The sequence below is a fragment of the Temnothorax curvispinosus genome, unplaced genomic scaffold, assembly GCF_003070985.1.
Source record: "Temnothorax curvispinosus isolate PA1 unplaced genomic scaffold, ASM307098v1 QBEX01011250.1, whole genome shotgun sequence".
NCBI classification, from domain to species: Eukaryota; Metazoa; Arthropoda; class Insecta; order Hymenoptera; family Formicidae; genus Temnothorax; species Temnothorax curvispinosus.
The window spans coordinates 1-12,831 of record NW_020221030.1 but is presented as its reverse complement, the minus strand read 5'-3'; the positions used below and the strand labels follow the sequence as shown (position 1 = coordinate 12,831).

Sequence of the window (12,831 nt, the reverse complement as noted above, 5' to 3'; positions counted from 1 at the left end):
TTCCAGTGAGATGCAAAAATAAATTGATGTAATGCAACTATTTTAATAAAATCTTCAATACTTTTAAAGTAAAACATTTTATTTATAATATTGATATTTTCCTTACCGAAAAACTGTGTCAAATTTAATTCTTACATAAATATAGTGTTATTTTAAGAATAAAATTGGGAGAAGCACTTCGGAAATGTCAAATTGGTTTTTGATTTGTATATGCAAAAATAATATTATTCGTTTTATAGAATAATAAAGGTTTAATGAAAAAATATTTTCAAATATAGATATGTGCGTTACAAACATGCGCGGAGGGAACGCTGGGGGAACACAAGTTTATAACATGGTTGAAAAAATATTTGGAGAAGTAAAAAATTCCTCAAATTGATTTTTTCTATGACCTTTTGACCTTTTGCTCTCGAAGTTGAATGAGGTCTAACAAGACTAGCTGTGTAATTGTGTTCTGATTTAATAGCAATTATTATCGCATGAAACATCACTGTTATATCTTAAAGAGATACAACTTAAAGAGATAAATCTTGATGAGAGAAGTAGAATTAGATTTTTAAAACAAAGACTTATCGCGAAATTGTTTCTGAATGCAATTCTTCACGGAGCATTCACTATGGTGAGATGAAGAAGTTATATCGGTACGCTAAAGTATATACTGTTAAAACAAAATATGATTCGACGGAAACAACGTGAAAGCGAGCTTTCTGGCGATACATTAATCTGAGGCAAATAAGGAAGGGCGCTAAGGAAGAATATATACGACTTTATTATATAACGCAAATTCAGCACAAAAGTGCATGCCGTATATCGGAAAGTGGGTTACGAGGAGACGTGCTTTCTTTGCTTATTTCAGTCTTGAAACGTTAACGCGTCGCGTGATGTCACGTGCACGACCAAAATACAGAAAAGGACAGGAGACGGGCTTGCCTCTGTGTGTATTAAATCATTTCGTGTCGTCGTAGGGAACAGTAAACCACATCACCTCTTGTCTCTATCCTGTTTCTACGGTTCCGCCGTTAAAGGGTAACGGACGACAGAATGTGCAAGAATGAAAAAAACAAAACAGAGAGGAGAGTGAGGACATAGCTGCGAATTTTACCCAAGAAAAGCTTGTGGAGGGAAAACTCAAGTTAGCGTTACTCCATTAATTCACTATTCCGGTGTAAGCTAAATGCGGAATTGCATAACGAGCCTGCCGAAATCGCAGCGTGTAGCGGGACAAAAAAAATTTTTACGACTGGCGACGGCACTCGCGTTGCAGGTAAAAGCGGAAATATCCGAGGAAACTACGACGTGTCCTCGGTATATCCGTAAAAAATCCGGAGAATGAATCGTAAAAGAGCGCGTACACGAGGGCAAAAATATGAAACGGCTAAAAAAGACGGAAGGGCGAGAGTTGGCTATAGATGTGCCAAATGAAGCAGTGAGGGTATAAAGCAGTAAATGATAAAGGGGAGAGAAATGAAAATTATTGAAGTAGAGAGAGGAAGGGAAGAGAGGAAAAAATCTGTGGTGAAATCGTCAAGTTACTACAGAAAGACAAAGAGAAGGGAATGCAAGTAAAATGCGAAATATCACCGCAATTATGCTAATAATATATAATATTGTATATGAAATTATTCTCCGAAGTCTTTAATATGAAATATTTCTTATTAATGCGATAGTTGTGTAATTGTTATCGAAACAATTGAAAGAGCTTTAATAGTTTCTATTATTGGACATCAGTCGCGTGATCTTATATTTGTTGCTTGCGTATGTTAAGAATCCATTTTTTATTTTCTATCTTTAAGGAGAAACAAGAAGCATACTTATAGAAACATGTAGGATACGACAATCAGGTCTGACACAATTATTTGTAAAAAAGAATAAAAATCAACTCGAAAGAAATATCAACAGATATGCTAAAGATGCTAAAGTAAGATGCAGCACGGTGAGCTATTTAATGACAATATATTAATATATTGAAAAATCATTTTATATTAATTTTAAATAGATAGATGGCACGTTACATATACCGTTCACGATCGAGAGACCAATAAAGCGCCGGTACATTAGAGGTCTGAGCGCAAAGAAAATATAGATAACTACGGGTAGAGCGAGAGTGTACGAGGGAGAGAGCAAGGTAAAGTATGTCCATAAATACGGCAGAAGTCGGAACATGGAGCTGTATGAGCTGTAAAGAGGAAGCGAGACAATAAGTGCGGAGAGAGAGAGAGAGCAACCGAGGAATCGGGCGGGCGAAATAAGGTGAAAAGGAAAAATCGCCAGGAAGGAAAATATACTCGAGAGAAACTCGGCGACGAGAGAAAGGAAAGCACGAAGAGTGTTATTAATGTTAGCCCTTAGACGGCGAGACCAAATCTGACCGCTTTGTAGTCAAAGAAAACTCATTTCATCTACGAATTTTAAAAATAATATCACCTTAAGTTAATTCGCAACCATCTCATGCGTCCTTCATCTCGTTAAGCAGTAATTGCTGATAGAATCGGAATCACCCGGTATATAACAGTTCTTTGTTACGATTAGTAATTTATAAATACTGCAATCTTTCTATTTAGAATAGTATATTATTTATAAAGGAAAAAGTATTATACTATCTGTCAAGTTCAAAATAATTTATATTAAGATGACTATCAGGCATAATATTTGAAAACACATTTTTTTTAAGATTTTTTATAATTTTACAGTTGTTTATCTTCAATTCTTTATCTGTGTGCAAGAGCATAAGAGCAACTTCAAGAATCCACACTGAAGGTCTTAAAGAAACACATTATGTTTCAAAATTGAGCTTATATCGCTTTTAAAGTGAACGCTTCAATCGTACCTAATGGCAGTTACCATCATCCCGTCGCGCGGGGCGCAAAAATTTGAGCGACACATGGCTGTTAGTAGCGCTAAATTATCTTTCGCATACGGTATAAAAAACTTACTGGCACTCATCTCGCCCGGACGACGGAGAAGAACGGGGGCGAAGATAATTATAAAATAAATCTCCAGAGGGAAAGCGGAATGAAGTGTGTTAATAAATTGGGTGGAAGCTGGTAGATGGTAGTAGCAAAGCCATAAAGATGAAGCGGGGAAAAGCTATGAGGCGAGACGGTGGATGGAGGGAGGGCTCGACGAAGGCGGAAGAGATGACGGAGAAGAGAGGAAGAAGAAGCAGAAGAAGATGTAGAAGAAAGAGGGTAAAAGAGGGAGCACCGAAGAAACTTCGAAGACGAGCCATTGTTTCTCCATGCCAGACCTGTTTCGAGACTAATGAATTGCATTATAGGAAATCCGGAATATAAATTAGATTCTGCCATTTTATGTATATATATATACATATACACGGCCGTCCAATAGGTAATTGCCCGCTTTATGCGCCCGCCCTTCCCACTCGATTTCCGCATCAATGCAAGAATATATTATAAATACGGCAATCAAACGTTTTATACCACTGACTTTACGATGCATGATATATTTTCATTATTACCGAACAGATTTCACCGATATAATATTAATAAAGAAATATCTGACTGTGACACGAGAATTGGCGCGTCGATGCTTGATGTTTATATTTGCGCGAGATCATACGTTTAAATCTTCATGCAATTATATTGCAGTATAATCACATTAAATCGTAATAAATAGTAATTATTACTGGAAATCAATTGATTTTCAATTTATTTTCTATTTCTGTTGATTTTCTGCGGAAATAATTATAGCGCTTTTTAGAGAAAGAATGAAAAAAATTCTGATTTCTTTTATTGGCAACAGAGATCGATCATAAAAATTCATGTGATTGTTGAATTTATAAATTATAAATAAATGGCCTGGCTGAATATTTATTGAAAACGTGTTCACGAATACGTGAATAAAAGATGTAATATCTAAATGTACAATGTAATAATTTTATTTTTCACTTTCGACGCATTTTACTTCAGCTACACTAGAATTTCAACACGAAGCTTACTTTTACTGAAATACAAAAATCTGAATATTTTATATATAAATGTTAAACAGTCGTTTATAAAAATGCAACACATTCAGATAAATTTTCTCCAAGAAATAATCGACCTCATGCAAATTATAGGCAAAAGAGTCTATACGGAGGTGAGAAGCGCAGCGAAGCCGTCGAAAAGTGATGGAGATTTAAATCGGCGATGTGTCTCTCATAACAGTTTCGACATTTTACTGGAACCAAACTTTCCCTTTAGAAAGCTATTTTTTTTTTTTTTTTTAGATTGTGCATAACGAACGACAGAATGACGTTAACGTGTGAACGTGAGTTTGCAACCGCGGCGTTGATCGCGCGCTACCGGCAAACGTTTATTTAGCGATCATTCGGGCACGGCTCGTTGAAAAACCATTTATATCGTGTATGTTCTCTCGCGTCGAGACTTAAGATTCTTCCGACTGCCGCTCCTCCTGTGACAGGATTTTTGCCGGGACTATCGCATCGTATGGTCGTTAGCGTCCGACCGGATGGTATCGAAGGCTCCGAAATGCGTTAGCCGCGCAAAGTATGATTTATAGGAAAAATCCGATTAGCTTTGCTCTCCGGCTCCGGTACATATTTTCTCTCACCGTGGCCGCCCTCTTTTCATCATCCCACCGCGCGACTCCGCCCTCACTTCTTGCTCTCGCCCCCGCTGGCGTGGATTTTAAAATAAGGCGAATTTACGCGGTTCATCTCCGATGATTCTGTGGATGAATGGTGATTTGAGATCCGTCGTTCTCAATAAAAATTTCATTAGACATCATACTTGTCATTTATCAATTTCCGACACAGAGACGGTGCATATAGTCTCTCTATGAATAATCCTCGCGCGAAGCCGAGCGATATCGCGAGGATCAAAAATATACCCAGGGCACTCTGTGTAAAAGTAGAGCATTCTAGCACAATGGCGGGCGAATCAATTGATCCGCGCCGCGAAGATGTCGACTGTATTAATTTCGCTCGCTCCCGCAGCTTCATTCGGGAATGAAACCTCGTCAATCCTCTCGCCCTTCGCCCCCATTCGCCTCTCTCCCCCTCCCCCTCCCCCGGCGCGGCGTCTCTCGTTCTGGGATTGTCGTGCCGCTTAATTAGAGTTTGCGAGATGAGACTTTTTTCCCCGTGTTTCAATAGCGATTCCATTCGTCGATTCGATGGCAATTAATCTCGGACGTTGTCGAGGAACGGACGGAAGCGCAGGTAAATAGTGGAGAACCCTTTATTCGCGGGGGAAAAACCGATAAAAAGTTCGCTGCAGCGTTATTCTGGATTCTTGCCGCCCCCTCCCCCTCCCCCTCCCGCTTTTCCCTCCCTCGCGTTCTCTTCGCGCCGAAAAACAACGACAGATTCGAATAATGAAAAATTGTTGGTCGACTATCGCGCGTAACACCGCGGCGCGTACAATCGCATTATGTCACCCCCTCGGTTGTTTTATACCGGGATGGATGGGGAGAACGGGACGGCGGGCGTAGGGGACGGCGGAGGGGGGGGGGGAGGGGAAACACGAGGGTGAAACACATTATACGCGCGCTTTTACCGACGTCGGCGACCTGGTTATTACATACTGTGAGTTCATTTATCAAATCGTGGGATAGCGAGTTCTTGCGCTTCCATCACACAGGGGTCGACTAAAAACCGTGCGATTCGTCGGGCTATAAATGCGTACTGTCGGCCGGTCGGCTTCTTATCGGCGACGATTATCGCCGGGAAACGATGATTCGCGCGTGCGGCATTTTAATGACGCGCCCCACGGATGAATCTCCCGGAGCCCTGTTAATTTCAATTTAATGGATTTCTCGGACTCGCGATTATTTTTCGTCGCGTCGTTACTGGCGGGGATATATAATTTTGTACACTTTCAACGTCTGACCTTTCAGAATCCATCAGCGTTAGCACCTTTACCACACGCGTGTGTTGCTACACTGTGTCGAAGAATTAGAAATAATAGTGAAGAGAGTTAAGTATTTGTAATCAGCACATTGCTAAACTGCGTAACGATCTTATGAGATAAACATAGGCATACTCTAACTCTAATGATATAGAACTATTGCATTTTTATATTTCTTAATTACTCACAGTTAAACGCCGTATAAACAATATTTTCTCTTTAAAATATAACGCAAAATTTGTTTCTTTATTTAAAAATTGATTATTCGGAAATTATTCAATATCGCTAATTAAGAGAGTGCTCTCTGCTATCGAATTCCACGTCTTACTGATTGCGAGTATTACGTATATAATTATCCAGATACACGGCGCTAATTTGTCGAGCGCGAAAGATCCTCGATTTCATCCGTTTCCGTCAAATCACTATTTCAGCCAAAGTCACGAATATCGAGCTGTAACTCCAACGGAGTACGAATAATGCAGCCTCCGGACTGCATTGTGTTTGCACGCATCAGAATCTCGTCTTATAGACGCGATGACGATTCACGAAGTACGGATTTCTCAGACCGACGGTTTAGTTCTCACCGAAGCCAGATTAGCAATTCACTGCCCCTTTTAATTTTGAACCGCTATATACGATTAGATTTGCGTGATGCAGCTATAATAGAGACTTGTTTCGCAAGAACAAGTAAATAGTCGTATAATCTGCGTTAACGAGTTTGAAACCACGCTAATCCAACTTTTGTTATTTGAAAAAATAACGACATAAAAAATAATGACATATAAAGTTATGAAGCAAAGTAAATACTAATCAGATAAAAAAAATTGTATGTATTTTTTCTTAATAATTTATAAAATATCTGCATTGTCAAAATTGATTTTATTGTATTGAAAGTTAACAATAAATATATAATAGAAACGTGAAAAATATATTAATGATTTTGAATAGGTAAAGAGACGCGTTGCATCACAAGAAAGTTTCCATTTGCTTGTTGAAGTTGGGATGCAAAACTAGGACAATAATTTTTTTTTTTTTGTATAAAATAGAGAGTGGCAACTTCTCTCATTAACATTAGATACGGATAACACGAGGAGGAGAGTCGTAAATTATGAATGACGTGAATTTGATGTCACATGAAAGTTTCCGAGGATAGATCCATTATCGTAGAGCGCATTACATTTCATATTCCTCACCCAGGGTTAATAAAAGTTAATTCTAATCGATTTCGCTGCACCGCCAGGTATGAACGCGCATTCCATTCGCTAAAATCGACGGATAAGGTTCATGAAATAGGTTTCTCCAGGAATCTCTCAACGGCGGAATATTTATGCCGCTCTGTAGAACGCCTCTCGGAGACACTATCCTCCCGCCACCTCCACCCTCCCTCTCGCTATCCCGTTGAGTGGCGGTGGGGAAATCCGTCTTCTTTTCTTTCTTCTCACCGTCGCATCCGCAAGAAGAAATCCCGTGCGATGGTGCGGCGAACCGCGTCGAAGAATGCATTTAAAAATTCCGGAGAGGCGCCGGTCGGGGTGAAAGGAGGAAAGAGGAGAGACAGGGAGGGATGCATACGTAACTCGACGTATAATCACCGCGTCGAAATCCATCGCGACGGCGGCGCGGCGGCGGGAGTAACCTCCGGATTTAATCGCATCGCGCCCCGCGTCCTGTTGTTACTCCCTGTCGCTGTTCCACGAGACACTCTGACAGGATTCAAGAACGTGCCTCGAGTCGAGTCCTTGTTGTGATCATCGCTCTTAAACCCCTTTCACTCATCGTCGCCTGTAACGTCTCTACGAAGTAGGAATTTTCTATCGGACTTCGATCGCTCGCGGTGTCTATCGAACATATGGGACTCGTGTCAAATTCTACAGTTATTAATTATATCTTCCTCCGCATTTAATGCTTATAACGTAACTCATTGCGATATCTCAAATTTTTATAAATTTTTAAAAAAAATTTTTTTTTATGATTCGGTGTAACTGAAGCACGAACTATTTTTAGTGCTCAGTTATTTTTAACGAAGCTAGAGAGACTATCACACCTGCGGACTATCGCGCCTGCAGATAACGACTGCTCTCACGCTCTCGTTAATTACGTAAGAAACTATTCATTAAACTTTGCAATAAATATAGTTTGTTATTCGTTGAGCTCGCGATGTCCGTAACATGTTATCAGTAATTAATGATTGGTTATATCGATCGGCTGACAGTCCGTCGCTTCCTGCGCGCGCCAATAGAGACAAAGACACCACTCGTTAATCGCTCCCGGTCGCGTTTACCATGCAATGAACCTAAAGGCGTGGATTTCACCGTGGCATTAATGCGCGAGCACCTTACGTGGGACGCGCGTACATGCTCAGCTCGAAATGGATTCAGGAATGTCGACGTTCGATTCGCTTTTTATCGGTCAGCCCGACGCGCGACGCACCGATCGGCAGCATTGCCCACGCGATATATACGTATACGCAAGGGATAGATGCACATGCAATCGCGCATGCGAGAAAAAGCGAGAGCGCAAGCCAGCTCGTTAATTAAGACGTCCGCCTACCTCGCGGTAGCGTCGCGATTATTATTTTCTTCGCTTTTAAACGTCATCGATTGAACGTCGAGACGCAAAGGCGACGATATCTTATCCCTCGCCCTGCGCTTAATCATCTTCTTGTCCTTTCATTCTTTTATTTTCTCCTCTGTGTATGCTATTTTTTCTTTTATACCTCTGCGCCTTGCGCTTGCCTTTAAAAAGTTCCGCTTTGACGTATTACATAAAATAGGAGAACGACAATACTAAGATTTTGATAAAAGTTCAACGGTAGTTATTTTCAGTTGTTACTTTGATGTGAAATAAAACTCTGATTAAGTAACACTTTAATCAAGTAATGTCTACTGTTTCCTATCTCCACTTTGCGTAGAAAAATTATTGCAAAAAAAATATCTGGAATAAAAAAGATTTAACTCTTGTCTTTCGATGAATAGAACGTTTTCTATGAATTGGAATAATTATTGGACACATTTATTTTCCTCGCGAATTAAAGTATATAGGATAAAAAGTTTAATAATATTTGATATACCGAATTTTGTATTCGTTGTTTATTGCACTTGATAATTGACACATTATATCTTTATCAAATTTTCTTTACGTTTATGTGGCTAATCATTTCTGACTCGTCCATTTATCCCCAAAAGTTTATCTTTAATATCAGTTTACTTTATTATTATATAGCTACTTTCATTTTATTGAGGTCATTCTTTTTGCATCTATCCTCTATTGTGCTCGTAGTCGTTTGCACGCAACTTTCTTGCGAACCTCTTGCCTGTGCACACCTTGTCTCCTTCTTTTTCATCATTACCAGGTACCCCCTTTGCGTTTGCGTCTGCCTCGCGATGCTTCTTCTTCCATTAAGAAATAATTTCTATCTGCTCCCCCGTCTCTCCTCCCTTCGCTCTTAACCCTCCTACCGGCTCATCCTCGACCTCGCCGACCTTGCCTTTATCCCCGCGCGTTTATTAAAGCCTCTTTGTGCGTCGACGTTCGTTGAGGATTTGCCGAGGCCGAATGACGCGCGAACATCGCGCGAACTCGGCGTTAACGTATATATACCGACGCGAACGCGAAATCAGACGCTAAAAAAGACCGGCCGCGGATACCCCGGGCAAACCTTAGAATTAACAACCACCACTAACACTCGGTAGCCTCGGTAATTATTGTTATTTCTCTTCTGCCCATCCCGCCTAGGCACAAAGATTGTAACATAGTTACCGCGCCGTGATTGCCTGTCTTAAGTAACGACTCATTACTCGGCCAGAGGTCGAATGCTGATCGGTACGTAGTGGACAGCCCTTATAGTCCTTAGAATTCTTCTTCCGGATTCTCGACGTCTCGCAAAGTTGAATCGGTTGAACAGTTCTTCCGGAAGAACGTGAAGAATCATTTGACATGAAACGTATTGACATTGAAACGTCGAGTTTCAATTAAATGATTAGACCACCATACAGTAAAACTTTCGAAGAGCTGTGCTACAGAAGTATTTCTGTAGCGAAGTATTTCTAATTAACTGTTTTATATTACAATAAGAACTTGAAGATTTTCCATTTTGTTCATTCAGACCATAGTCTGACTTCTGAGTTTGTATTCGCGACTGTGGGGAATTGTCAACGATATATAAGCAATAATCCATTCTTCCGCCTTTATTAAAAGGCATTAATTATTGTTCTAATGAGCATTGTAGAGTAGACGAACAGATGTTTACTAAATTGCGGCAAATTGCCTGTTGGCTCGATTCACGCTGCGTGACGCGACTTAATTAATATTTGTTAATTAAATCGGAATAGTGACTGCGCGCCATGCATTTACCCACGAACTTTGCTTTGCTCTCTCAATTCAATTTGTTGTAAATTACACGCGAATGCTTAACTATTCCCATTTCTGCTTCGGTAAAATTGCCCGTTTTCAGTAATGTGCACGTCTTTTTCCGTATTACGATACATTGTCGTTAACAAGCTACAAGATCTGAAATTATTGAGCCAATATCAGTGCGATTTCGCTTCTTGACGTCGAAAAGTTTAATATTTCGGGAAGTACTTCTTATAGAGTAGAAGGATCAACGTGTTCTTTGAAATCTACGGAATCGAAGAAGTTCACAAAGCTAAGCAATTAAATAAATCTGTAAAAACTTTACGTATTTATAAATTAAAAGCCAAATTTAGTTGGTTAAGCACATAATTAGAAATTTACCGAGTTAACGCAGTCGTACAATGTTAGCATGAACATTACCATTACGAAGGATACAACTGTTACGAAGCTCAGGATGATAGTAATAATTACCAAATGCGCAGCGAGTGTCATTCTGTAAATTTGATTACATCGTCAGCTAAACGTCACCGCTAAAGCGATTCGCTAAAGTGTTTCGACATGATTACTGTTATTACCATTCGAAAATCTGATCTTTTTATTAGACTCGCGAACGGTTCTAGTCCCCGGGGGACCTACCTCCATCCGTCGTCGTCGTCATCGTTTCGCTGTCAATTGAAAGCCCGGGATGTCGCGGACTGGGATTTAATTTACGACCCCTTAACCGCGACCGCGAATGAGACTCGCGGTGAGGTCTAAGAAAATGAACGTTACGCGAGAGCGCACCTGGCAGAGAGATGATTGTACCACGCGCGTCCATGAAAAAGATGTGACGCGCTGAGAGTCTCGCGTTAAAATAATAGCGTGCAAATTGCAGCTACGCTATTACTTTCGGTGGCTTGTAATCTTATATCTAGACGTCTGGTGATCACCAGCCAGCATTGAAGTTACCAAAAAAAAAAAGAAGCTCGCGTCCGCGCGACAACGGATATACGGGATATTCACCTGGGAAATTTGCGGGGACGCGAATGTGCACGACAACGTAAATATTCATGTTATATATACTCTCGGTAATACGAAAGTAAAATTCACCGTTCGTGTGTCAAATGTTGCTGTGCAGTCGGATTATTATACGCCATTACTATTAAAATCGATGGGTGCATGGATACGTCGACGAGGGACTGCGCGTATTAAATATTTTTGGAAATGTTCCGTTCACTATCGTGGGAATGGGAAAAACGGAATACGCAATGAGAGGTCGTCACCGAACTAATATTGATAATTAATACCCAATAAATACTTAAACGGAAGTAACATTCACCCCGCGCGCTGCTAGCCGAGCTAACAGTTGTTCATAATTTCGTCGTGAATATTTAATTCTTCATCCCGCGCGTATCATCCTCGTTTCGTTAACACCGGAGCACTCTGGCATTATATATACGATAAATATATTATACAAGCCTGTTAACTGCAATCATCAATGACTGCGTCTCTCTAATTTTACACAAATCCGCCGATTATTGTAAATTCCTGATTTTTTAACGAACTAGCGATCCCTGCTGCAGTGGAAATATTTTCGACCAGACGAATTATATATTTTGTAGGCAGCTAATTATTTATATATAAAACTCGATATCTTCTTCAAATCTTCAGTCTTCTTCAAATTATTACAAATAATTATATTGTAATTACGTTTGTCAAATGTTTTCTGACGTGATGAGAATGCATACTAAAAAGATTGCATCGGAACAGACAGAAAAATCAAAGATCTACAACAGACTCAATAAAATTTGAAATTTTACATTGCAAAACCTTCTTAAGATCCTGATATTTTCTAGGAAAAATGTATCTTATATTCATAGATTTATTTTTAGTATGCAACAAAATAAAAACTTAACCGATGAAACAATATAATTACGCCTCCCTGGTATTTGGACTATCCTACAATAATTTAATTAAGATAAATTAACTGCGCTAATCAATTTACATTAAAAAATATATATATATTTTTGTTGCAGGTTGTGGTGGAAAGCTCGACGCTGGCGCTGGAGTACGGCGATCTCGAGATCGACCCCGGTTCACCGGTGAATCCGGATCTGCTATTCGATTCGCAGCTGATGCATCTTTACGTGCTGACAGAGAAGAAAGTCTCGAAGGTCAAGGTGCAGGAGTGTTCGGTCTACAAGACCTGCTGGGACTGCCTCGGGGCGAAGGATCCGTATTGCGGCTGGTGCTCGTTGGAGAACAAGTGCAACTTGCGCAGTGACTGCCAGGACGCGGCCAAGGATCCGCTTTACTGGATCTCTTACAAGAGTGGTAGATGCACGACGATCACCACTGTCACGCCGGACCAACTGCAGCGCACCACCGCCAGGACTCTCGAGCTCGTCATCGATAACTTGCCGACCCTTAATGGGCAGTTTTTGTGCGCATTCTCTGCCCTCGACAAGACATTGATTACGAATGCCTCGCGGAAGTCCTACGGCGTGAACTGCACCACACCGCGTACCGATTTACTGCCGTCGATACCGCCGGGCCGGCACCATTTCACGGCCAAACTGTCCGTACGGATGACAAACGGCCCCGATTTGGTGGCGACGAATTTCACTTT

The 12,831-nt window shown here is 40.5% G+C and overlaps 1 protein-coding gene across 1 annotated transcript in view; it reads left to right on the top strand.

Moving 5' to 3' along the window:
• The window catches only part of LOC112461305 (plexin-B-like), a gene marked incomplete at its 3' end in the record, with an annotated part of 206,978 nt that extends 194,152 nt beyond the window's left edge, over positions 1-12,826 (top strand). Inside the window, exon 4 of the mRNA XM_025026504.1 lies at positions 12,239-12,826. Coding sequence (XP_024882272.1) covers positions 12,239-12,826 — 588 coding nt within the window. The remainder of the gene's footprint in view (positions 1-12,238) is intronic.
• Positions 12,827-12,831: the final 5 nt, after the last annotated feature.